General features: G+C 38.7%; 1 protein-coding gene across 9 annotated transcripts in view; it reads right to left on the reverse strand.

The window, feature by feature from the left end:
• The window catches only part of LOC134538265 (titin), a 358,395-nt gene that overhangs the window by 75,386 nt on the left and 255,162 nt on the right, over positions 1-27,847 (reverse strand). For 4 of the 9 annotated variants that reach the window (XM_063379416.1, XM_063379425.1, XM_063379423.1 and 1 more), the window contains one exon: positions 1,019-27,841. In XM_063379416.1, coding sequence (XP_063235486.1) covers positions 1,019-27,841 — 26,823 coding nt within the window. The remainder of the gene's footprint in view (positions 1-1,018; positions 27,842-27,847) is intronic. The other 5 variants (XM_063379424.1, XM_063379426.1, XM_063379419.1 and 2 more) reach the window with 4 other exon arrangements.

Below are 27,847 nucleotides of genomic sequence, written 5' to 3' on the forward strand. Positions count from 1 at the left end.
ACAAAATGCACAAAAACCAATGTTCCATAACCCCAGTTCATAGCGAGGGATTGTAACCTATCTGATCCTCATTAGGTTCAACATTGAATGTTAACTCAAACTACGAGGTTCAACATCGCATGTTCAAAATCATACAAGTAACCAAACATCCTTAATTTCCTGGCCATGACACTGCTTTTAGTAAATAGTTCTAACTAAAAGTCGAATTATAGTGCTGTTCAAATAAAGAACATTTTATTTTATTTTTAGCATCATCTTATTGGCCTAATATGTGGTTTAAAATTAAACTTACCATTGGCAAAGCGTAACTTTTTACTTAATGTGCCTACATGCCAACCTGCACCAGGTATACCTAAGTATACCTAGTTACACTAATTAGTTAATTACACTATTACCTTTGTCTCAATGTAATTCCCACCTCCATATGCTTACTTAAGAGTTCTAATTTGCATAGTGAACTTAGATAATTTTACAACATTATACACACCATCTCATGAAGTTTTACATGTTTAGTATCATCAGGTTGTGATTCAACAACAAAGTGGGTTTGATTCCCGGCCTAGTTGGTAAAATTTCCTTCCTGGGTTGGATATTGCGTTGGCCTTTCACCTCCATACTGTGGAAGGCAATTGTGAATCACCGTAGGATCATTGTCCATACACCCCAGTCATGACATAGCAGTCACCCCCATCCATCCTCATTGTCATTATCACCATCAAGATCAATCAAAACATAAATTTAAATTATTGGCTTAACGTTCAGTATTTACAACAATTCAACTCAATACACAAAGTAATAATTCAGTGTCAGTTGTGTTGGTGTTACAAACTCAATAAAGACAGCAAGTAAAAAGTACCCTCACAAAAAGCTATTGTATGATGAGTATCAACATCAAAACAATAAACAACAAAATCCATCTAAGCAAAGCCATGCATGTTATGCCAATTTTTCTCTCATTCATAAGTACAGCCAAATCTAACCAAACAAATAGCTGGATGATTTAATAAATAAGGTTTACCTTGGTGAAGAGAACTTGAGGGCTTCCTCTTTGGCTTCAGTTTGACCTCAAGAGACTCTTCTTCATAAAGTTGACCCTCGGGCACTGGTTTTTTCCTCTTCAAGCCAAGTTCAAAAGCCTCTTCAATATCTTCTACTGTGTATGAATGAGCTGTGGTACTCTTCTTTCTATGAAGTTGTACTTGGAAGTCAGCTTCAACATTCTCTTGTGGTTGTTTTGGTTTCGATAACCTAAATGTTTCCTCATCTTCAGCCTCTTCTACTTTGTAAGTTGGCCTTGTACGCCCAGTAAACTCAGCAGTATCATCTGTGTCTTCATAAATTACTTCACTTGGACCTTCATCATCTATTTCTTGAATTATCCTTATGGTTTCTTCCCCAGTTTCTTCCACAAAAGTTTTAGGACGTTCTTTCTTCAAGCGTACTTTTCCAGACATGGTGATATCTTCTTCTTCATATGTATGTAGCTGTATCTTAAACTCTTGCTCAATATCTTCCTTTGTTTTAGTAACTTTCGGTACAATAGTGACAGTCTCAACATCTGTAACCTCTTTAACTTCAGGTGCCGGTTTTTTTACTGGTTTCAATTTCTTCAAAGTGATTTCTTCTGAAATCTCTTCAACTGACACCTTCCTTGGAACTTTCTTCTTGGTAATAGTGAATTCCTGTGTCACATCTTCAACGGTAGTATCCTGGGGTTTCCTTTGCTTCAATGTGATTTCACTACTGGTATCTTCAGGCTTAATTTCTTTTCTCTTTGTTAAAGTAAACTCCATTGGTTCCTCTTCATCCAATGTACTTGGAACCAGTTTTTGTATAGTAACTTCATCAGCTTCCTCATCTTTAGAAAATTTCTTTGTTTTAGGTTTTTTAATTTTTATTTCTTCAGAAACTTCTTCCTCCTGCTTAGGCTTTTCTGGCACTATCTTTTTTAATGTTACTTCTTCAATTACTTCATCAGGCACTGTCTCCTTAGGTATTACTTTTTTCAATGTCACCTGTTCAGGAATATCTCCTTCTTCCTTAGGTTCTACTGGAATAATTTTCTTTATTGTTATTTCTTCAGCAGCTTCCTCAACAACCGGTTTCTTAGGTTTACGTTTCTTTATTGTAATCTCCTCAGAAACTTCTTCCTTTTTAGGCTCTTTAGGGGTAACCTTTTTTATTGTTATCTCTTCAGTAACTTCCTCAGTTTCAGTAACTTTGGGTGTGATTTTCTTCAATGTAACCTGTTCAGGAATATCATCTAATTCCTTAGGTTCTTCTGGAACTATTTTCTTTAGTGTTATTTCTTCAGCAGCTTCCTCCACGACTGGTTTTTTAGGTTTACGTTTCTTTATTGTAACCTCCTCAGAAACTTCTTCCTTCTTAGGCTCTTCAGGTACAACTTTTTTGATTGTTATCTCTTCAGAAACTTCCTCAGTAACTGTATCTTTGGGTGTGATTTTCTTCAATGTAACCTGTTCAGGAATATCCTCTTCTAATTCCTTAGGTTCTTCTGGCACCACTTTCTTTAATGTTATTTCTTCAGCTGCTTCCTCCACCACCGGTTTTTTAGGTTTACGTTTCTTTATTGTAACCTCCTCAGAAACCTCTTCCTTTTTAGGCTCTTCAGGTACAACTTTTTTAATTGTTATCTCTTCAGTTACTTCTTCAGTAACTATATCTTTAGGTGTGACTTTTTTCAATATCACCTCTTCTGGCTTTTCTTCATCCTTGGGTTTTTCTGGAACCATTTTCTTTAATGTTAATTCTTCAGCTGCTTCCTCAACCACTGGTTTCTTAGGTTTACGTTTCTTTATTGTAACCTCCTCAGAAACCTCTTCCTTCTTAGGCTCTTCAGGTACAACTTTTTTTAATGTTATCTCTTCAGATACTTCCTCAGTTTCTGAATCTTTGGGTGTAATTTTCTTCAATGTAACCTGTTCAGGAATATCATATTCTAATTCCTTAGGTTCTTCTGGAACTATTTTCTTCAGTGTTATTTCTTCAGCAGCTTCCTCCACGACTGGTTTCTTAGGTTTACGTTTCTTTATTGTAACCTCCTCAGAAACTTCTTCCTTCTTAGGCTCTTCAGGTACAACTTTTTTGATTGTTATCTCTTCAGAAACTTCCTCAGTAACTGTATCTTTGGGTGTGATTTTCTTCAATGTAACCTGTTCAGGAATATCCTCTTCTAATTCCTTAGGTTCTTCTGGCACCACTTTCTTTAATGTTATTTCTTCAGCTACTTCCTCCACCACCGGTTTTTTAGGTTTACGTTTCTTTATTGTAACCTGCTCAGAAACCTCTTCCTTTTTAGGCTCTTCAGGTACAACTTTTTTAATTGTTATCTCTTCAGTTACTTCTTCAGTAACTATATCTTTAGGTGTGACTTTTTTCAATATCACCTCTTCTGGCTTTTCTTCATCCTTGGGTTTTTCTGGAACCATTTTCTTTAATGTTATTTCTTCAGCTGCTTCCTCCACCACCGGTTTCTTAGGTTTACGTTTCTTTATTGTAACCTCCTCAGAAACCTCTTCCTTCTTAGGCTCTTCAGGTACAACTTTTTTAATTGTTATCTCTTCAGTTACTTCTTCAGTAACTATATCTTTAGGTGTGACTTTTTTCAATATCACCTCTTCTGGCTTTTCTTCATCCTTAGGTTTTTCTGGTATTATTTTCTTTAGTATCACTTCTTCTGGAATTTCCTCATCAACTGGCTTCTTAGGTTTACGTTTCTTTATTTTAATTTCCTCAGGTACTTCTTCCTTCTCCTTAAGCTCTTCTGGAGAAACTTTTGTGACTGTTATTTCTTCAGTAACTACCTCACTTACTGTCTCTTTAGGAGTGACTGGTTTCAATGTGACTTCTTCTGGTTTTTCTTCATCTTTAGGCTTTTCTGGTACTATTTTCTTTAGTATCACTTCTTCAGGAACTTCCTCTTCAACTGGCTTCTTTGGTTTTCGTTTCTTTATCTTTATTTCCTCGGGTATTTCTTCCTTCTCCTTAGGCTCTTCTGGAGAAACTTTTGTGACTGTTATTTCTTCAGTAACTACCTCACTTACTGTCTCTTTAGGAGTGACTGGTTTCAATGTGATTTCTTCTGGTTTTTCTTCATCTTTAGGTTTTTCTGGTACTATTTTCTTTAGTATCACTTCTTCAGGAACTTCCTCTTCAACTGGCTTCTTTGGTTTTCGTTTCTTTATCTTTATTTCTTCAGGAGCTTCTTCCTTTTCCTTAGGCTCTTCTGGAGAAACTTTTGTGACTGTTATTTCTTCAGTAACTACCTCACTTACAGTCTCTTTAGGAGTGACTGGTTTCAATGTGATTTCTTCTGGTTTTTCTTCATCTTTAGGCTTTTCTGGTACTATTTTCTTTAGTATCACTTCTTCAGGAACTTCCTCTTCAACTGGCTTCTTTGGTTTTCGTTTCTTTATCTTTATTTCCTCAGGAGCTTCTTCCTTTTCCTTAGGCTCTTCTGGAGAAACTTTTGTGACTGTTATTTCTTCAGTAACTACCTCACTTACAGTCTCTTTAGAAGTGACTGGTTTCAATGTGACTTCTTCTGGTTTTTCTTCTTCTTTAGGCTTTTCTGGTACTATTTTCTTTAGTATCACTTCTTCAGGAACTTCCTCTTCAACTGGCTTCTTTGGTTTTCGTTTCTTTATTTTAATTTCCTCAGGTACTTCTTCCTTCTCCTTAGGCTCTTCTGGAGAAACTTTTGTGACTGTTATTTCTTCAGTAACTACCTCACTTACAGTCTCTTTAGGAGTGACTGGTTTCAATGTGACTTCTTCTGGTTTTTCTTCATCTTTAGGCTTTTCTGGTACTATTTTATTTAGTATCACTTCTTCAGGAACTTCCTCTTCAACTGGCTTCTTTGGTTTTCGTTTCTTGATCTTAATTTCCTCAGGAATTTCTGTCACCTCTTGTGGTATATCTTTACCTTTATCTTTAGGTTCATCAGGGATACTTTGCTCATCTTTTTCAGCTGGAATAATTTTCTTTTTATCTTTTTCTGCATCTTTAACTTCAACAGGTTTTTCTTGAACCACCGTTGGGACATCATCTTTGATTTCATTAGGTTTTTCAGTTGTCTCTTGTGGTAAAACTGTCTCACCAAGAGTTTCATCTTCTGGTAATGTTTTTTGTTTTTCTTTCTTTGTTTTCTTAATTTTCTTAATTTTTTCTGGTGACTCTTCTGGTAAGAATTTTTCGGGAACAATGTCCTCACTTTCATCTTTTGGTGACACAGGAACAGGTTTATCCACCTCTAATGGTTTGGGTTCTCTTTCTTCAGTGGGTTTATCCTTTTTAAATGGCTTAAGTTTTATAGACTCTGGTTCTTCTGGTTTAGGCTCTCCAACCTTTTTACGCAGAGTGATATCTTTTTCTTCTTCAGGTTCTGGTTTCTTTGGAACTCCTTTGACAAGTGGTATGACAACAGTTTCAGGTTCTGGCTTTGGCTTTTTAACCTTTGGTTTTTTCAATTTGACTTCTTCTGGCTTTTCTTTATCAGGTTTCTCATAGTCAAATTTTTCAGGGCTAATTATTTCTGGTTCTTCTTTATCAAAGTCAGATGGTTTGAATGGTTCCAAATCAATAGCTTTTTTGTCTTTCTTCTTCTTTTTCTCTTCCTCTTTAGGTTCATCTTTTTTGGGTTTTGCTTTTTCTTCATCTTCATCAGGAAGTGGTTTCTCTGGAATTTTCTTTAGTTTCACTGCCTCAGGTTCAGGTTGCTCCTCTTTGGGTACTTTTCCTTTGCCAATTGTTATTTTTTGTGGTTTTTCTTCATCAATATCCGGTTTCTTTTGGACTTTTTCCCATGAAGGTTTTTCCTTGTCATCTTCATCAATTGGTTTTGTTGAATCTTCAGTATCAGGAGATTCATAGCCCTCTAAATCTACATCTTCTTTTTCTGAAAGCTTTATCTTTTTTAATTTCTTTTTCTGTAGTTTCAAAGCCTCTTTGGTATTTCTTGATAATATCCCTTTATCATATGTTACATGCATGTAGGTTATAACAGGTTTCTGTTCCTGAGGAGGATACTCAAAATATTTTATATTGCTTTTAAGCAATATTTTTGGAATTTCAACTGCCTGTATTTCTCTTTTTTGCACTGATGCTTTTCTGAGTTTAACTTGGGCAAACATGGGCACTTCTGGTTCCTTCGATATCTCAGTAATTTTTAATTTAGTGGGTTTAATTTCCTTTCTTTCAATTTTCATCATCTGTGGCACGTGTTCTAATTTTTCAGGTTTTGGTTTCTTTTCTTTTGGTTTCTTTTCTTTTGGTTTTATGTCTAAGAGTTTACTGGGTTTGTCAATAATTGGTTTGGAAACTTCTTCAAGAATATCATTTGTGTCAATCATTTTAAGTTCAGGTTCTTCACTTTCCTCTGCCTTTACTGTATCATCAACTAGCTTTTTCTTCTTTTTTGTTGGCTTCTTTTCTGTCTTTGTTTCTGTTGTCACTGCTTTTTCATGTAATGGTGTGGAAGTCAATTCTTTAGCCACATCAGCAGGTACATCTTGTGGCCTTTGGGCTTCTGTTGCAATTTCTGGAGATACTTCAGTTACAATTACTCCATCAGTAGTAACAATTGTTTCGCGGGCCTTCTGGACGTCAGTTTCTTGTTCACTTATTTCATCTACTGTATCAAACTTGTCACCATCAATTTCTTGAGATATTAGGGGTTGTTTTTCAGTAACCTTCTTTTTCTTCTTTGACTTCTTTGGTAGATCTGTAGAAGTACTTTCTAACGGCTGAATACTTGGAGCAGCTTCTTTCACATCGGGCAGAAACTCTTCAACCTCCGGAACATTTTCTGATGAAATTAGTGGCCTTACCTGCTCTTCTTGGGGCAAAGAAGTCTCAGATATATCACCTGCAAATAGGGTAGGTTCAATTTGAGTAACATTCAAGTGTTCATTTTGTAGAGTAATAATTGTGGCTTGTTCTTGTGGTGTTGTAAAGTGGTCAAGGTCTCTTTCCTTTGTGTCTGTAGAGACTTCTGTTACTGTAATTGCTTCCAGTCGTTTCTGGACGACGTTCTGCATTTGTGCTGTTGTGTGTTCTGTTTCTTCAAGTGATAGAGATAAGGCAATCTGTTCTGTGCTCACTTCTTGAACCTGAATAGGTTCTTGTGTAGAATGTTTTCTCTCAGCTGTTTGTGGTATAGGTTGTTTCTGAGGTTTGATATCTTCATCTGTTACTTGTGCCAAATCTACCTGAGTCACAATTATTGCCTCTGTTATGGTAGGTGTTGGTTTAGGAAGTAATGATTCATGATCTATTTGTGGAGTATCGAAGTCAGCAACTGATTCTGAGGTTTTCACCTCACTAATACTTACCGATTCATTTTCTGGTATATCAAAAGTTGCTGACGTAGTTTCTGGTACAGTCTGTATTAATGTGACCTCTTTTTGTTCTGTAATAATTTGTGTCACTGAAACTGTATCTTGTGGCTGTAGGTGTAGTGTTGCTTTATCTGAAAAACTGTCAGTGATATTGACTGTGGAAAGTGACTCCAGTGGTTCTGTATGTTCAACAACTGCTGGAAACTGTTTTGGAACAATTACAACAGCTTTGTCTGTTTCTGTCTTTGGTTTATCATGTAAAATCTCACCTGCATGTTCCGACTGCACTTCCTCGACGGACAAGGACTGATGAGGATACACCACAGGTTCTGCTTTTACCTCTGGTGACTTGTCAACTGAAACGAATTCATCTACACCCTCTAACAATGATTTTTGTTCCACTGAAACTGACTCTGCAACAGTTAATCCAATATCACCTACAACAGTCTTTTTATCACACACAGGTATAATAAGTGTTTCCTCAGTCAATATTTCGCCAATTGGTTCTGAAATAGCTTCAATTGGCTTTTTGATTTTCCTAATTTTCTTAATCTTGGTTTTTTCAACCACTTTTTCTGGCGACTCTTCTGGTTTGAATGTTTTTGGTACAATTTCCTCATTTTCATCCTTTGGACACACAGGAACTGGTTTCCCTACATCTAGTTCTTTTGGAGCTTCTTCATCAGAGGGTTTTTCTTTCTTAAAAGGCTTCAGTTTGATAGACTCTGGTATTTCCGGTACAGGTTCTCCCATCTTCTTACGAAGAGTGATGTCCTTTTCTTCTTCTGGCTCTGGTTTCTTGGGAACACCTTTCACCAGAGGTATTTCCACTGTTTCTGGTTCTGGCTTTGGCTTCTTCTCCTTAGGTTTCTTTGATTTAACTTCCTCTGGAGCCTCTTTGTCAGGTTTTTCGTAATCCATTTTTTCAGGACTTATTATTTCTGGTTGTTCTTTTTCAATATCAGAAGGTTTAAATGGCTCCATATCAATATCTTTCTTGCCCTTTTTCTTTTTCTTAATTTCCTCCTTTGGCTCATCTTTCTTTGGTTTAACTTTTTCTTCTTCATCTCCAGGCTGTGGTTTCTCTGGAATTTTCTTTAGCTTCACTGTTTCATCTTCTGGTTGCTCCTTTTGTGGCACCTTCCCTTTTCCAACTGGTATTTTCTGAGGCTCTTCTTCCTGAGTGTCAGGTTTCTTGGGTTCTCTCTCCCAAAGAGGCTTCTCTTGGATTTCTGAATCTTCTGGTTTTTCATATTCTTCTAGATCAGTTTTAAATTCTTCCAGTTCTTTTTCTTCTTTGCCACTCAGCTTTACTTTCTTAATTTTCTTCTTTTGTAACTTAAGAGCCTCTTGTGTGTTTCTTGACAGTATTCCACGATCTAGTTTAACATTAAGCAAAGTGATCAAAGGTTTCAATTCTTCAGGTGGATAAGGAATAAACTTAATGTTACTCTTTAACAACACTTTTGGGATGGAAACACTTTTGATATCTTTCTTTTGTACTGGTGCTTTCTTGAGTTTGACCTGGGCAAACAGTGGTAAATCCGGTTCTTTTGACACTTCAACTATCTTGAGTTTAGTAGGTTTCATTTCCTTACGTTCAATTTTCATTAACTGCAATTTAGGCTTGATTTTATCTGGTTTTATTTCACCCTCTATGACTGTCTCTTCATCAGTTGGTTCTTCTTTACCCTTTACTGGTACCTTGGTTTTCTTTTTCTTCAGTTTTTCTGTCTTATCTAAAGAATCTGGTATTTCTTTCTCTTTTTCTTCTTCTTCCTGGATGTCTTCAGATACTTCAGTTGTATCTTTTTCACCAGTAACTGGTTTCTTAACTTTCTTTATTTTCTTAACTTTTGGCTTTTCAGGTACTTCCTCAGGTTGCTCTTCTATTTTAGGTATTTCTTCAACAGAATCCTTGACTTCAGTTTTTTGGTCCTCAGTTTCTATGTCAGCTTCTGGTTTAACTATCTCTTCAGTTTCATCTTCTAAAGGCTGCAGTAATTCTTCGTTTTCTTTTTCATCCTTAGGCTTTTTTATTTTCCTAATTTTCTTAATCTTGGTTTTTTCAACCACTTTTTCTGGCGACTCTTCTGGTTTGAATGTTTTTGGTACAATTTCCTCATTTTCATCCTTTGGAGACACAGGAACTGGTTTCCCTACAACTAGTTCTTTTGGAGCTTCTTCATCAGAGGGTTTTTCTTTCTTAAAAGGCTTCAGTTTGATAGACTCTGGTATTTCCGGTACAGGTTCTCCCATCTTCTTACGAAGAGTGATGTCCTTTTCTTCTTCTGGCTCTGGTTTCTTGGGAACACCTTTCACCAGAGGTATTTCCACTGTTTCTGGTTCTGGCTTTGGCTTCTTCTCCTTAGGTTTCTTTGATTTAACTTCCTCTGGAGCCTCTTTGTCAGGTTTTTCGTAATCCATTTTTTCAGGACTTATTATTTCTGGTTGTTCTTTTTCAATATCAGAAGGTTTAAATGGCTCCATATCAATATCTTTCTTGCCCTTTTTCTTTTTCTTAATTTCCTCCTTTGGCTCATCTTTCTTTGGTTTAACTTTCTCTTCTTCATCTCCAGGCTGTGGTTTCTCTGGAATTTTCTTTAGCTTCACTGTTTCATCTTCTGGTTGCTCCTTTTGTGGCACCTTCCCTTTTCCAACTGGTATTTTCTGAGGCTCTTCTTCCTGAGTGTCAGGTTTCTTGGGTTCTCTCTCCCAAAGAGGCTTCTCTTGGATTTCTGAATCTTCTGGTTTTTCATATTCTTCTAGATCAGTTTTAAATTCTTCCAGTTCTGTTTCTTCTTTGCCACTCAGCTTTACTTTCTTAATTTTCTTCTTTTGTAACTTAAGAGCCTCTTGTGTGTTTCTTGACAGTATTCCACGATCTAGTTTAACATTAAGCAAAGTGATCAAAGGTTTCAATTCTTCAGGTGGATAAGGAATAAACTTAATGTTACTCTTTAACAACACTTTTGGGATGGAAACACTTTTGATATCTTTCTTTTGTACTGGTGATTTCTTGAGTTTGACCTGGGCAAACAGTGGTAAATCCGGTTCTTTTGACACTTCAACTATCTTGAGTTTAGTAGGTTTCATTTCCTTACGTTCAATTTTCATTAACTGCAATTTAGGCTTGATTTTATCTGGTTTTATTTCACCCTCTATGACTGTCTCTTCATCAGTTGGTTCTTCTTTACCCTTTACTGGTACCTTGGTTTTCTTTTTCTTCAGTTTTTCTGTCTTATCTAAAGAATCTGGTATTTCTTTCTCTTTTTCTTCTTCTTCCTGGATGTCTTCAGGTACTTCAGTTGTATCTTTTTCACCAGTAACTGGTTTCTTAACTTTCTTTATTTTCTTAACTTTTGGCTTTTCAGGTACTTCCTCTGGTTGCTCTTCTATTTTAGGTATTTCTTCAACAGAATCCTTGACTTCAGTTTTTTGGTCCTCAGTTTCTATGTCAGCTTCTGGTTTAACTATCTCTTCAGTTTCATCTTCTAAAGGCTGCAGTAATTCTTCGTTTTCTTTTTCATCCTTAGGCTTTTTTATTTTCCTAATTTTCTTAATCTTGGTTTTTTCAACCACTTTTTCTGGCGACTCTTCTGGTTTGAATGTTTTTGGTACAATTTCCTCATTTTCATCCTTTGGAGACACAGGAACTGGTTTCCCTACAACTAGTTCTTTTGGAGCTTCTTCATCAGAGGGTTTTTCTTTCTTAAAAGGCTTCAGTTTGATAGACTCTGGTATTTCCGGTACAGGTTCTCCCATCTTCTTACGAAGAGTGATGTCCTTTTCTTCTTCTGGCTCTGGTTTCTTGGGAACACCTTTCACCAGAGGTATTTCCACTGTTTCTGGTTCTGGCTTTGGCTTCTTCTCCTTAGGTTTCTTTGATTTAACTTCCTCTGGAGCCTCTTTGTCAGGTTTTTCGTAATCCATTTTTTCAGGACTTATTATTTCTGGTTGTTCTTTTTCAATATCAGAAGGTTTAAATGGCTCCATATCAATATCTTTCTTGCCCTTTTTCTTTTTCTTAATTTCCTCCTTTGGCTCATCTTTCTTTGGTTTAACTTTCTCTTCTTCATCTCCAGGCTGTGGTTTCTCTGGAATTTTCTTTAGCTTCACTGTTTCATCTTCTGGTTGCTCCTTTTGTGGCACCTTCCCTTTTCCAACTGGTATTTTCTGAGGCTCTTCTTCCTGAGTGTCAGGTTTCTTGGGTTCTCTCTCCCAAAGAGGCTTCTCTTGGATTTCTGAATCTTCTGGTTTTTCATATTCTTCTAGATCAGTTTTAAATTCTTCCAGTTCTGTTTCTTCTTTGCCACTCAGCTTTACTTTCTTAATTTTCTTCTTTTGTAACTTAAGAGCCTCTTGTGTGTTTCTTGACAGTATTCCACGATCTAGTTTAACATTAAGCAAAGTGATCAAAGGTTTCAATTCTTCAGGTGGATAAGGAATAAACTTAATGTTACTCTTTAACAACACTTTTGGGATGGAAACACTTTTGATATCTTTCTTTTGTACTGGTGATTTCTTGAGTTTGACCTGGGCAAACAGTGGTAAATCCGGTTCTTTTGACACTTCAACTATCTTGAGTTTAGTAGGTTTCATTTCCTTACGTTCAATTTTCATTAACTGCAATTTAGGCTTGATTTTATCTGGTTTTATTTCACCCTCTATGACTGTCTCTTCATCAGTTGGTTCTTCTTTACCCTTTACTGGTACCTTGGTTTTCTTTTTCTTCAGTTTTTCTGTCTTATCTAAAGAATCTGGTATTTCTTTCTCTTTTTCTTCTTCTTCCTGGATGTCTTCAGGTACTTCAGTTGTATCTTTTTCACCAGTAACTGGTTTCTTAACTTTCTTTATTTTCTTAACTTTTGGCTTTTCAGGTACTTCCTCTGGTTGCTCTTCTATTTTAGGTATTTCTTCAACAGAATCCTTGACTTCAGTTTTTTGGTCCTCAGTTTCTATGTCAGCTTCTGGTTTAACTATCTCTTCAGTTTCATCTTCTAAAGGCTGCAGTAATTCTTCGTTTTCTTTTTCATCCTTAGGCTTTTTTATTTTCCTAATTTTCTTAATCTTGGTTTTTTCAACCACTTTTTCTGGCGACTCTTCTGGTTTGAATGTTTTTGGTACAATTTCCTCATTTTCATCCTTTGGAGACACAGGAACTGGTTTCCCTACATCTAGTTCTTTTGGAGCTTCTTCATCAGAGGGTTTTTCTTTCTTAAAAGGCTTCAGTTTGATAGACTCTGGTATTTCCGGTACAGGTTCTCCCATCTTCTTACGAAGAGTGATGTCCTTTTCTTCTTCTGGCTCTGGTTTCTTGGGAACACCTTTCACCAGAGGTATTTCCACTGTTTCTGGTTCTGGCTTTGGCTTCTTCTCCTTAGGTTTCTTTGATTTAACTTCCTCTGGAGCCTCTTTGTCAGGTTTTTCGTAATCCATTTTTTCAGGGCTAATTATTTCTGGTTGTTCTTTTTCAGTATCAGAAGGTTTAAATGGCTCCATATCAATATCTTTCTTGCCCTTTTTCTTTTTCTTAATTTCCTCCTTTGGCTCATCTTTCTTTGGTTTAACTTTTTCTTCTTCATCTCCAGGCTGTGGTTTTTCTGGAATTTTCTTTAGCTTCACTGTTTCATCTTCTGGTTGCTCCTTTTGTGGCACCTTCTCTTTTCCAACTGGTATTTTCTGAGGTTCTTCTTCCTTAGGTTTTTTGTGTTTTTGGTCTGAAATTAACTTTTCTTTGATTTCTGGATGTTCTAGTTCCTCCATTGTCTGTGATTCAATAAATATATCACTTTTTTCAATATCTGTAATTTCTTTAATATCTTCATTTATAATTTGTTCATCTGCAAATCGTAGTTTCTTTTTTATCTTTCTCTTCTGAGTTCTTTCCTGCTTTTTATCATCTGTAACTGTTTCAATTTCAATTTCTTCTTTTGAGGGTTTTTCTTTGATATATTTTAGTTCTGTTTCAGTTACTCCTTCTATTGCTTCATCAATAATAGGTTTCATTACATCAAATTCTTCCTCTTGTGGAACCTCTTCATCTGTAATTTCTTCTATCGTAACTCCTTCGCCCTCTGAAGGCTCCTCAGTAGCTTTACTAGTCTTCCCACGTTTTAAAACTCTTCGTACTGTTCGCTTTGTTACTATTCTATCACCATCTTGGGATGTTTCAAATTGTTCTAAGACTTCGGTGGCAAACTCTGGCTGACTGGTGTCCGGAACATACTCACCTCTCCAGTCCTCGGCTGTAGTTTCACTCACAGTTATCACCGGCATCTGCTCGAGACTTTGTGTAGCTGTGATGTGAGTTGTCTGTTTGGTAACCTCCTCCAGCATCTCTGAAATGTCAATGGTTTCGTGAGGTGACAGAGTAGTTGTGAGATAAATATTTTGATCGCTGTGCTCTGGTTTGACCTCTTTTGAAATGGCATGTTGATGTGATGTAGTGTTAGTGACTGCAATTTCAGACGTGTCTTCAGTGTTTGTGCCATGTGACATGATTTCTTGTAATTTATACTTGTCTTGTCCTACTGTGTCTGGTTCTGAAAGTTCTTCTTTAACTGCATCAGTGATTTTTAGGTCCTGTGTTAGTGTTTCTTCACTGTGCAGTGTGTCTGTGACCAGAGTATGTCTGAGAGAGGTGTGTTCCGACACTTCAGCCACTGACAGCAGTCTTGCTTGCTCTTTGCGCAGCGGCAGGAGTGTTCCTTCCCTCTCATGTACACTTACCTCAAGTATCTGTGCAGATAGAGATGAATGTGTGACATCGTGGTAAACATTAGAACAAATATCAGATGGTGCTTGTATGTCTCCAGCTACAACTAGTGAAGTGTTAACCTCCTCAGTTACTGCTACGCCCATGTCACTGTCTGTTTGTATGACTGTAGCTGTCTCTAGAGATAAATGAAGTACATCAGCTAAAACCTCAGTTAACACAAGTTCTGTGTCTGATGTAACCTCGGTAACCTGTTTAAAATCAGGTTGTTTAAGTGTTTCATGTAGATCTTTTCCAATGCTAACTGTTACAACTTCAGTTTCAAGTCTTTTATGTTTTAATTCCTCAACAGTGGTGAAAGCGTTTTCTTCTAAACCCAACTCAGAACTCAAATCTTTATCAGAGCTAACTAACTTACCCAGAAAACTTTCATCCAATAATTTTCCTTTACTTTCTTCAGTTTCTAATGTGTGAAGGCCTGTTGCATGTTCTTGTGTTATATGTTGTTCAGTGATTGCACTTTCATGGCCAAGTAATATAGGCTTGGCTTGAAATTTCTTTTCTTTTGCAGATAAAATTACAGGCAAATCTGATACCTGCTCTTGTGGAATATGTTCTTCGGTAACCATAGCTTCTAATCCGTAAATTTCTTTTCTTGCTTTTGTTTCACTGGCTCTTCCTGTACCAGGCAAATCAACTGTTTGTTCATGAATTATTTCCTGCTCAATTACTGCAGCTTCAAGACTGAGTACCTCTGGCTTCGCTTTTGATTCCTGTGCTACTGTTACACCCAAAAAATCTGTGGTCTGTTCTTGAGGCAAATATTGGTACGTTACTGCAACTTCATGGCCAAATATATCGGGTTTTGCTTGAGATTTTTTAGCTTCAAAAGCTTCTGGCATATCAGATGTTTGTTCATGTGCTATTTTTTGTTTATTTATTGCCACTTGGCGGCCAGACAAGACTTGCTTTGCTTCCAGTTCTTTGGCTGATATCATCTCAGGCAATTCAGTTGTGTGCTCTTCAAGTACGTGTTGCTGAGTGACTGCTACTTCTCGACTCAGTATGTCTGGTTTAGCTTTAAATTCTTCTACAGATATAGCCTCTGGCAGGTTTATAATTTGTTCTTGGATTATTTTCTGCTCAGTAATTGCAACTTCAGTGCTAGATATTTCTGTCTTTGCTTCCCTCTCTGCAGCGATGGTTGCCTTAGGTAAATTAGTTGTTCGCTCTTGTGCTATGTGCTCCTCTATAACAGCAACTGGTCGGCCATGTATTCCACGTGTAGCTTGTGCATCATTATCTAAAACTACTTTTGGCATATCTTCTGTTTGTTCTTGTACGACTTTTTGTTCAGTTGTTATAGCTTCATATCCAAACAGTTCAGGTTTTGCTTTAGTTTCTTTCGCTAAGGCAGCTGTTGGTATATCAACTGTTTGTTCTTGAGGAATAGGTTGCTCAGTTACGGCAACTTCGTGTCCTAGTATGTCTTCCTTAGCTAATGTTTTATCAGCCAGAATAAATGTTGACAAATCTGACGTCTGTTCATGAATAGTTTTTTGTTCCGTTATTGCAGCTTCTCGTCCCAAAATCTGTGACTTAGCTTCCATTTCTATAGCTGATACAGTGTCTGGCAAATCTGCCGTTAGCTCTACAGGTAGATTCTGCTGAGTTACTGCAATTTCATGACCAATTATTTCTGATTGTGCTTTACTTTTATTAGCTTTCACAGCATCAGGCAAATCAGTTGTTTGTTCAAGAACTATTTTTTGTTCAGTTATTGCAATTTCATGACCAATTACATCTGGCTTTGCTTCCAATTCATTAGATGATGTGACCTCAGGTAAATCTGTGGTTTGCTCTTGAGTTATATATTGGTGAGTTATTGCAACTTCATGGCCAAATATGTCTGCTTGTGCTTGAGATTCTTTCACCATAATAGCTCTCGGTAGATCAGTTGTTTGTTCACTTACTATTTTTTGTTCAGTTACTGCAACTTCATGACCATATACATCTGTTTTAGCAGTAATTTCTTTAACAGATGTAATTTCAGGTAAATCTATAGTTTGCTCTTGAAGTATATTTTGTTGAGTGACTGCAACTTCATGACCCAATATGTCTTGTTTTGCTTGAGTTTCTTTGGCTGAAGCAGCATCTGGTAAATCCATGACATGCTCTTGAGTAATTTTCTCTTCAGTGACAGCAACTTCACGACCAATAATGTCTGATTTTGATTTACTTTCTTTAGCTATGATTGCTCCAGGAAAATCAGATGTTTGTTCCTGCAAAATATTTTGTTCAGTTATAGCCACTTCAAGATCAATTACACTTGGCTTTGCTTCCATTTCCTTAGCTGATGTAGCCACAGGTAGATCTGTGGTTTGCTCTTGAGTAAGATGTTCATGAGTGACTGCAATTTCGTGGCCAAGTACATCTGGTTTTGCTTGAGTTTCTTTACTGGCAATTGCTTCTGGTAAATTAGTTGTTTGTTCAAAAACAATATTTTGTTCAGTCATTGCAATTACATGAACAAATACATCTGGCTTTGCTTCCAATTCTTTAGCAGATGCGGCCTCAGGTAAATCTGTGGTTTGCTCCTGTGGTATGTTTTGTTGAGTGACTGCCACTTCATGACCCAATACATCTGGTTTTGCTTGAGTTTCTTTTAGTGGAGTAGAATCTGGTAAATCTATGACAATCTCTTGAGTTATCTTCTCTTCAGTAACAGCAACTTCATGACCAAATAATTCTGATATTGCTTCTTTTTCTTTAGCTAAGGTAACTGTAGGCATGTCAGTCGTCTGCTCATGGGTTGTGCATTGCTCAATAATTGCCACTTCTCTACTTAACATCTCCTGTTTAGCCTGTGCTTCAGTTCTGAGTACCTCTCCTGACATGTCTACTGTTTGCTCCTGTATTATTTTTTGTTCAATAGTAGCTGCTTCATGTCCAAACACGTGTGGTTTTGCTTCCATTTCTTTAGCTAATAAAACATTTGGTAAATCTGTTGTTTGTTCTTCAGATAGAAGTTGCAGAGTGACTGCTACTTCATGACCAACTATCTCTGATTGCGCTTTACTTTCTTTAGCTGTGATTGCTCCAGGCAAATCAGTTGTTTGTTCCTGTGCAATACTTAGTTCAGTTATTGCCACTTCATGACCAATTACATCTGGCTTTGCTTCAAATTCCTTAGCTGTAGTCAAAGGTAAATCTGTGGTTTGCTCTTGAGTCAGATGTTGGTGAGTGATTGCAACTTCACGGCCAAGTATATCTGGTTTTGCTTGAGTTTCCTTGGCTGAAGCAATATCTGGTAAATCCATGACATGCTCTTGAGTAATTTTCTCTTCAGTGACTGCTACTTCATGACCAACTATCTCTGATTGCGCTTTACTTTCTTTAGCTGTGATTGTTCCAGGCAAATCAGTTGTTTGCTCCTGTGTAACATTTTGTTCAGTTATTGCCACTTCATGACCAATTACATCTGGCTTTGCTTCAAATTCCTTAGCTGCAGTCAAAGGTAAATCTGTGGTTTGCTCTTGAGTCAGATGTTGGTGAGTGACTGCAACTTCGCGGCCAAGTATATCTGGTTTGGCTTGAGTTTCTTTTGCTGAAGCAACATCTGGTAGATCCATGACATGCTCTTGAGTAATTTTCTCTTCAGTGACAGCAACTTCACGACCAATAATGTCTGATTTTGCTTTACTTTCTTTAGCTGTGATTGCTCCAGGCAAATCAGTTGTTTGCTCCTGTGTAATATTTTGCTCAGTTATAGCAACTTCATGACCAACTACATCTGGCTTTGCTTCAAATTCCTTAGCTGATGTGGCCATGGGTAAATCTGTAGTTTGCTCTTGAGTTAGATGTTGGTGAGTGACTGCAACTTCACGGCCAAGTATATCTGTTCTTGCCTGAGATTCTTTTGCTACAATTGCTCCTGGTAAATCAGTTGTTTGTTCAAGAACAATTTTTTGTTCAGTCATTGCAATTTCAAGGAGAAATAATTCTGGCATTGCTTCCAATTCTTTAGCAGATGTAGCTTTAGGTAGATCAGTGGCTTTCTCTTGTGGTACATTGTGTTGTGTGATTGCAACTTCATGAGCCTGTATGTCTGGTTTTGCTTGAGTCTCCTTTGCTGAAACTGCCCTTGGTAAATCTATTGTTTGTTCTTGTATTACTTGTTGCTCAGTTACTAAAAATTCGTGACTAAGCATTTCAGGCTCTGCTTCCTTTTTATTAGCTAAGATAGCTTGGGGCAATTCAGTGGCTAGCTCTTGAGGTATTCTTTGTTCAACTGTGGCAACTTTGTGACCAATTATGTTTGGCTTTGCATGAGTGGGTTTACTAACAAATGTTTCTTTAACAATATTTGATTGCTCCTCTGTTGAATGTTGTTCAACAACTACAGCTGTATGGCCAATCACTTGTTCTTGTGCAGTTACTTCTGTTTGTAATGTGCCTATTTGAAAATCTGAAGTATGTTCAGTTGTTGCAGGTTGTTCAGTTATGAGATTTTCATTAACTACAATGATTTCTTTTGCTTCAGTTTCTTGTTGCAGTTTATTTATTGCCATCTGAGTTACAATTTCTTGAGTCATTTGTTGTTCTATAACAACAGCTGTTACTGCTGTAATGTCTTCTGTCGCCCTAATTTCTTTGCTCTCTTTTCTGTCACAAAGTTCTAGTACACCTTCTTGTAGTACTATTTCTTCAGTTGTAAATACTTGTTTTTCTATGAGTTTAGTACTTGCTTGCTGTTTTTTCACCATTTCTTCTCCTCTTATAGGCAATATTACTTCACTGATTTCCGGTTGTTCTGTGTGAATTGCATGTGAAGCGACTAACTCTTCATGTGCTAAGAGTACTTGATGATCTGCTATTCTTGGTATATTTGTTGTGTCCTCAAGTGTACGTGTTTCATCTCTTATCACAGCATTTTCTGAAACAACAAAAATTTTGTTCACTGATTTGGTTGGATATGATTCAAATGATAAGTTATCAAGGCTTTCGCTTGCTTCAATGTGTTCTTTTGTTGCCACTAAAGCGGGTAGGCCTACTATTTCTTTTTTTGCAAACTTTTCCTTCAAAATTTCTTTATCTGTAAAATATTCAGGTTGTTCATTTGTTTCTGGCTGTTCTGTTAAAATGGCTTCGCTGTTTATAATATCAGATTTTGCAAATGCTACTTGTGAAGATTTATATGCCTGTATGTCTCCAGTGGACTCTTCCAGTGTTACTTGTTCTTGTATTGCCGTTACCTTCTCAACTGTGTTTGGTTTTGCAGTACGTTGTCCAAACTTCTGTTCAGTAAATAGTTCTGCATTTTCACTCAGTAATATCTGTTCAGTTACAGTAGCACTTGCCTGTAATAATTTCTGCTCTGCAACTCGTTCATGATATTTTTCTGCATCTTTCATTCTTACAGTACTCTCTGTTAGCTGTGATTCAATCGCTTGCAATGCACACATAGTCGTCACTTTAATACCTGCGTGTTTCGATTCATTCAAGTCTTCTGTCTTCATCTCGACTGCGATGTGTTGTGCCTCTGTCTCTTCAGTAATAACAGCTTCTGTTGTGACACACTTACCTTCAATTTGTATTGTATCTGGAATCCTTTCTTCTTTCTCAATATATGCAACACTTTCTTCTGGCATTAACTGCTGTGTTACCACAGACTGATCCAGAATTATTTTTGTTTCAGCTTCTACTTGTTTCTTTAAAATTGGGATTTGTAGATCACCCACGCTAGCAATTTGTAAAGGTTCTTCAATTACTGGTGCCACTGCAGCTAAAATGTCCATATTTGCAACAACTGAAGATCTCTCTAAATCAATAGGTAAGTTATTAGCTTCTTGTTGTGGATGATTTTCACATACTACAATACCAATCTTTTCTACAAAAGCTACATCAGCTTTACCTGAAGTGCATTTAATAGATTCACTCTGTAAATTATTTTCTGTTTCAGCTAAAGTCATTTCTGTTACCACTAATCCTTCATTAAGTTCTGAACTAACCTTGGTTTTGTGTTCTGTAGGCTTAGGAACATAAAAACTGTCTACAGGTTCACTAGGTTTAATTTCTTCAATAATAATAGTTTGGTTTGGTACAATGTTCAGTAATGCAAAGTTCTTTTGTTCCCGTTCTGTCACAAAAACCTCCTCACGCTCACTTAATATAGCCTCCACCACTGTTATTTCCCTTTCTGAATCTTCAAAAAGAAGTTCTGCACTTTTGGAGTCTGGAACTACCAGTGTATTTAATGTACCTTCCTGTTCCCCTGTTGTTATCTCAGTGACTTCAACTGGTGTTTTATGGATTGTGTCGGTTAAGTCTGCATGTTGTGGCTGTGTCTTAACACTAGAGCTAACAAAAGAATCAAGAATACTGTCTGGGATAACTTCCTCCTCTAACAGTGCATAGTTTGAATCTAAATGCATTACACCATATTCCTCTTTTCTACTAGCTACTTGATACTCACCCTCCATATCCTCAGGTTGAACTTGTGTAACCACAAGATTTGTGTCTCTTTCTTCTAGTGAAATACTGATGGATTTAGAGTCTGGTTTCACCAACTCTGCAAGTGGAGACTCCACTTCCCCTGTAGTTTGGACTTCGGAAACGATAAGGCCATGCTGTTGCGGCATGGCTGGTTTAGCAACACACGTTGCTGGAACAATGCTCTCGAGCTGACCGAGTTCATTTTCTGGAAGAACCTCAAGTTTCAAGGCCACTTCCCGTCCCACGATATCAGGCTGGGCAACCCCTTGTGTAGCTTTCCCTGTGATGACCTTTGTTGCCTCCTTGTCCTGCACCATCACTTCTGTGATGGTTATGCTCTTGTTTTCCTGGAACTGTAAACTGGCTTGTGTTGTCACAGGTTTCTCGCTCGGAGAAATGACTCCCTCTTTCTCTTGCACCGAAGTTTCTGACTGCAGCACGCTCTCGTACGGTATCTGCTGAGGGACTGCTTGCTTCCCAAGCGGAATAGCATCTTCCAGAATGGTTCCAGCACTTATGGCTGTCACAATCTCTGTCTGCTGAACCACTTCCTGTCCCAGTATGTCTGGATGAGCCGTATGCCGCTGTGGTGCTTCCTCATTTACATATTCACCTTCCTTATCTTCAGCCACGATCTGAGTTACCGTTACAACCTTCTGCGTCTCTTCAAGTGAAAGTTCAGCACTCTTCTGTTCTGCTTTGAATGTTCCTTCAAATTGTTCTGCTTGTTCGCCAGCCATAGTTTGTGTTTGCACGAGACTTTCCAGAGGAATTTGTTCTGCCTTTGCAGTTGCTAAATCTGGGTGTTTCTCTGAAAACTTTTCATACCCAAACTGAACTATCACTTCAGATTTCTCTGCAACCTCCTGGGTAAGCACATCCAATACTGCTTTCCTTTCTTTAGGCTTAGCTGATATGACGTAGTCATCTTCTTTATCTTGCAAGACTACCTCTGATACTGCTAATACATTTTTTTCTTCAAATTCAATTTGTGCTTTCTTAGTGGATGGTTTAAAATCTTTATCAAAAGTACCTTCCTGTTCATGAATAATATTTTCAGATATAACTAAACTTTCTATAATGCTTTGCTCAGGATGTGCTCTTTCCTCTTTTGGAAAACTGACTTCAAGTGGGTTAACATGCATTTCTGTGCGAACTATGTCTTGTTGCAGTGACTCTTGACTTATTATTTTAGTCTGAGCTGTGGTTTGTTTTGGGAGCTCTTCTGTTATAAAAGCTGATTCTTTATCCTCAGTAGTTACTTGAGTAACACTTAAACTTTTTCCCTCCTCAAACAACAGGTCAGCAGTCTTTCTTACTAACTGTAAACTCTCGCTCAACTCTGTCTCTTGTTCTTGAACTATAGCCTCAGCCTGAATTATACTTTCAAATGGTTCTTGGTTCAAAGTAGCAACAGTTTTTTGGGCTTGCTTCGAAACAAAGTCCCCTACAGTGACATCTGCAATTACTTCCGACTTTTGTGCAACTACGTGTGGTACTATTTCTGGTTGTGCCTTTCGAGCTGTTGGTTTGTCAGGTGTGACACTGAGTTCTTCTTTGTCCTCTGGATATACTTCAGTGATAGTTACACCTTTACCTTCTTCAAAAGTTAATTCTGCTGTCTTTGTTTCTGGTTTGAATATCCCTTGAAAGTCACCTTCACATTCACGAAGTGCTGCTTCTGTCAACACCAAACTTTCAAAAGGAACAGGTTCACTGGAAGCTTTAGCAGGCACTGGAGTGGTTAATGACAACTCTGAAATTCCCATTTCTGTCAGAACTTCAGATTTTTGTGCCACTTCTTTGCCTAGTATCTCAGAGGTGGCAGTAATTTCCTTTGGTTTCTCTAACGAAGGACAAGTCTCTTCTTTGTCTTGTATCATAACTTGACTGACAGTGATACTTTTTCCTTCCTCAAATGTAACTTCTGCACTTTTCGTGACAATCCTAAGGTCATGTTTTAGTTCACGCTCAGATTCACTGATGATTGCTTCACTTTGAACCAGGCTTTCAAAGGGAACTTGTTCTACGTTTGCTGTAATGTTATGGGTTTTTGCTAAAGGCATTTCTCCCAAGCATATATCCGTTAGAATTTCTGAATGTTGGGCTACTTCATGTCCTGCAACATCTGGCCGAGCCTGTCTGTGTTTAGGTGTATCTGTCGCACTTATTTCGCCTTCCTTGTCCTCAACTAATACTTCTGATACCACTAGCACTTTCTTGCCTTCTTCGATGGTGATGTCAATATTTTTAGTTACAGGCTTGAACTTTCCAGTAAACTCTGTTTCAGTTTCCTGGACTAAATCTTGAGAAACCACTACACACTGAAGTGTTTCCTGACCAGGATGTGCTTGCTCCGGGATAAACTTTGCTTGCTCCAAAGATGTCACTGAGTGTTGCGGGATAGTTTCTAGTTGTTCTGCTACTTCTTGACTTTCAGTAACATCTGGGAATGCTCTCTTACCACTGGGGAGCTCTGGAGCTTTGTATAAAAGTTCTTTGTCACCTAGAGTTACTTCAGAAATAGTCAAACTGTGTTCAACTTCATAATCCAATTCGGCTTCTCGTGTGCTAGGCTTTTTATCTCCAAGGAATGTGCCTTCGTGTTCATTAACTGTATGTTCTGTCAGAACAACACTTTCGTATGGTAGTTGTTCAGCTCGAGCTTGAGCTGACACTGGTGCAACTTCAACAAGTTCTCCGATGCTTATGTCATGGACTATTTCAGATTTCTCCGCCACCTCGTGGCCCGAGATGTTTACACCTGCTGTCCTTTCTTTTTCCTTTTCTCTCGGAGTACACTCACTTTCTTTGTCTTCTGGAGTTACAGATGTGACCACAATGCTCTGACCCTCTTCAAACAGTACTTCTGCTTTCTTTGTTGCAGGTACTTGGAAGTCAGAGAATTTATCTTCGTGCTCACCGGTTGTGGCAACCGTCTGTATTATACTTTCGAAAGTCAGCTGCTCCGGGATCGCAGTGGCTGTGACCGCTGCCTTTTCCTGGATGTCGCCCAGGCCAAATTCAGGTATGACTTCAGATATTTCTGCAATCTCTTGACCACTAATGTTTGGCAAGGCAGTTCTTTGCTTAGGCTTGCTAAGTGCTTCATACAAACCTTCTTTGTCATCAACTGTAACTTCAGTCACTGCAATCCCGTGCTCTTCCTCAAATGCTAGCTCTGCACTTTTGAACGTCAACTTTAATTTTCCTTCAAACTGACCTTCACATTCCTGCACTTGAGCCTCGGAAAGTTCTACGCTTTCGAAAGGAAGCTGCTCAGAAGAAGCAACACTTCCCTTTGGTATTTCAGTGACAATATCCCCTGTCTGATTTTCAGTGGTTACCTCCATTTTTAAAGCAACTTCATGACCAAATATATCTGGTTTGGCAAATTTACCTTCTGGTTTGCCTGGTGCATCATATGTACTTTCCTGATCTTGGCAAACAACTTCAGTGACTGATACACCTTTTATTTCTTCGAAACTTACAAAGGCACTTTTTGTATCTGGAGTAAAAGAATCTTTAAAATCACCTTCTTTTTCAATCGCAGAAACTTCCGACTGCATAACACTTTTGTACGGCAGCTGCTCGGCTACTGCCTGTGCTTTTTCTGGGGACTCTCGAGAAAGATGCCCTGTAGTATTTTCAGGAACAATTTCAGTCTTCTCTGCAACTTCTTGCGCAACAATATCAGGTTCAGCTAATACACCTTTTGGCTGATCTGGAGTAACAAATTCACTTTCCTTATCATGCAGGGTGAATAAAGTTACTGTTATACCCTGACCTTCTTCAAAATTTGTTTCAGCATTTTTAAGTTCTGGCATAATGTAATCTTTATATTCTGATTCTTTTTCTCGGACTGTCATTTCACTCAGTATAATACTCTGGAAAGGAATTTGTCCAGGTTTGGCTTCTGCAAAACTGGGTTCTTTTGGAATGATCTCCTCAATGCTGAGATCCGTAATGACCTCTGAACTGACAGCCACTGTCTGACCGGTAATATCCGACGTTGCTTTACTTTGCTTAGGGGCCTCTGGTGTCATCATAGGCTGTTCTTTGTCCTGAGCTATAATTTCAGTTACACTTATTACCTGCCCTTCTTCAAACAAGAGCTCTGCTTTTTTATGATCAGGCTTAATGTCGCCCACATATTCTCCCTCTTTTTCACCAATTGTAGGCTGTGAGAGGAGAGCACATTCTAGTGCCTCTTGCTCAGGGTGTGCTTTCACCTCAGCAGGGACCTTTTCCATTAACTCACTTACATTTTCATCAATTATAACCACCTCTTTTTGAGCAACTTCGTGGCCAAAAACATCTACTAAGGCATTCCTTTGCTTTGGAATATCCAATGATTCCAGAATATCTTCTCTGTAGTCAGCTACAACTTCTGTTACAGATATCCCCTCCCCAGCATCTACAGTGACTTCTGCTTTCTTACTCTCAGGGCTAGTATCTTTGCTCAGTTCTTTTTCCACTTCCGTAATTGTGGTCTCTGTGACAACAAGTTCTTGGTATGGTTCATTTTCTGGTTTTGCCCTCCCTAGCTGTCGTTCCTCTGGATGAAGAATACTCACGTTGTGTTCGGGTAAAATTTCAGACTTTATGGCAATGTCATGACTGGGGACACTAGGAGTAGCTGTCACCTGTTTGGGCATATCTTCTTTTAGATACTCTGTTTCTTTGTCATGTGTTATCACTTGAAGAACAGAAATGCCAGACATGCTTTCATTCCATTCCAAATTAGCTTCCTTAGTGTCTGGTATCATATCCCTTTTGAAATCCCCTTCTCTTTCAACCATTTGAGTCAATGTCACTAACAAACTCTCCAATGTTGTCTGTTCTGTTTTGGCTGTGCCAACTACAGGTACATCTTCAATCAGTGGGCCAGTCATAGAGTCTGGTAAAACTTCCGACTTGACAGCGACTTTCTGAGGTGAAAACTCGGGATGTGCAAAATATTGGGATGGCAGATCAGGCTGAGTGTATGTTGCCTCCTTGTCTTGTATGATTACTTCCGTGACCGTGACGCCTTCCTCCTCACGGATTGAAACATCAGCTACCTTCTGACCAGGATGATCTTTAGGTTTGTGTTCTTTCAGACCTTCACCCATTATGGCTTCCTCGATAACTGTTTCTTGGAAGACGTCCTGCTCCATCTTAGCCACCCCAGTTTCAGGTTTGTACTTCTCTAAGTCACCAGTTGATCCTTCCGGGAGTGTTTCCTCCACAACAAGACTATGCACCGGATGGGTAGGAGCTGTTTTCACCTTATGGCTCTCCGGTAACTCAGGAGCTTTGAAATCACCTTCTTTTTCTACTGTCTGTGTTTGAAGCACTGAAATTCCTGTCTGGGGCATAAAAGCTTCCTCCACCTTACATGTTTGTGGTGCTTCTACACTCTCCATGGTGCCTTCCTTTTCTTGGGTGACTGTGACAGCAATCTGCTTTGCTTCCTGAGTTTCGACGTTGACTGTTGCCTCATCGGTACGGTATCGTAAAATGTCATGGAATTCTGTAGGTGCAGTTTCTGGCAGTACCTCGGAAACAGCAATAGACTCTTCTGGTCTAATACTAGCTTCTGCATATGCTCCAAGAGGTTTCTTTGCATGTACAAGATCACTTTCAGAATCTTGAATGACAGGCAGAGAAACATCTGATATCTCTAAACATATTATAGAAGTATCAGCCTGTTTTCCTTGTGGCTTATCACCTGGCATAAACTGCCCCTCTTTCTCCCCTACTGTAGTTTCCAGCATGACAAATGATTCACGCTCGCTGAAATCTACTTCTGCCGTCCTTTCTTCATTCACGTCAACAGTGAACTCTTGCTGAGGCATTTGAGTTTCTACTTGGCTAACTGAAATACCTTCCAGAACTGCCAAGTCCTGCTTAGCTTGGAACTTATCTGGTTTGCGTTGCAGTCCTAAGTCGCCTTCCTTTTCTTGCACGCTTACTTGAGACACGACCAGTGTCTCTCCAGGAGTTATGCTAAGGCCGGCTAGCTGAGAGGAAGGCAGTCTTCCAGGGACATATTCCCCTTCTGCCTCTGGCGCGTGTGTTTCATGTACTGTGACTTGTTTTTGCGTTATTACAGTTTTGGTGGCCACCTCTGTGGCGACAAACAACTCAGGGTAATACTTCCCTGGCTTCGTCTCGGCAAACACTTCGCTGACGATCAGCGGCTCTACTGACGGGACGTCCATTCGTGGCTTGACTGGCGTTGGTTTTGCCAAAGAATCCAGTTTGTTTTCTGATTGCGCTTCGTTGACTTCTGTGATGGACAAACTCTCCTGTGGTACCACGGCTTGCAATGCGTAGCGGCTCTGAGGGATAGATTCGGGTTTCATGTCGCCCTCCTTTTGCGATACGAGCATCTCAGTCACTGCAGTGGCTTCTTTCAGCAGCATGGACAGAGTTGCCTGCGTTTGTTGCACAGCCTTCATGTCCGGTATGTCTCCGGTCTTATGGTCAGCCGTAGTTTCACTGACCAAGATTCCTTCGCTGGGCACAATGGTCTTGCTGGCTTCGAACGTCTGTGGCTTGAATGTTGTCTCAAACACACCAGGCTGTGCTTGCACGTCATGTTCCGTCACTTCGTATGGCTGGATTGTGTCCATGGTTGGTTCTGCTTTTGCGCCTTCAGGTTTTACACCCCCTGGTGCATACTGTTCATGCTCTTCCAGCGACACTTCTTGTTCCGAAATAGCAGTGTGAGTGAGCATGCTCACCTTAACGTGTTCTTCTGCCAGTTTTCCAGTTAATATTTCAGTGGTGTGTGCCAATGGCACAGTCTCCGCCATCTGCATGGGCATGCTAACAAGGGGAAGTCCTTTCAGGGACATATCGGGTAGTGGCCTCAGTTCTTCCGTGTGCTCTTCTGAAATGTATTCCTCTTCTGTGTCAGGCCTGACAGCCTTAATTGTCTTTTTGATCTTTCGTTTCCCACCACCAACAATTTCAATCTCAAATTCTATCTCTTCCTCAGATTCCTGCTTCACTATTTTCTTCTTCCTTTGCTTCATTACTCCTTTTCCTGTCTTTTCTACTATTACCAGTTCTTCCTCTTTGTCTGTTCTTTCCTGAACCTCTGTTTTCTCTTCCTCGACCGGTTGCGTGACAACGGCCACAGAACGTTCTGTGACAGTGGTTTCTTCCTCGTCTACGGGTACCTCTGTGATTGTCACTCCCTCCTCCCTGTCATGAGGTTTCTGTGTCTTTTGGTGTCGAGTGTCGACAGCGGTCTTGGATGCTGTTTCTTCTATGATTTCTGTGA

Source organism: Bacillus rossius, chromosome 13 (assembly GCF_032445375.1).
Source record: "Bacillus rossius redtenbacheri isolate Brsri chromosome 13, Brsri_v3, whole genome shotgun sequence".
NCBI classification, from domain to species: domain Eukaryota; kingdom Metazoa; phylum Arthropoda; class Insecta; order Phasmatodea; family Bacillidae; genus Bacillus; species Bacillus rossius.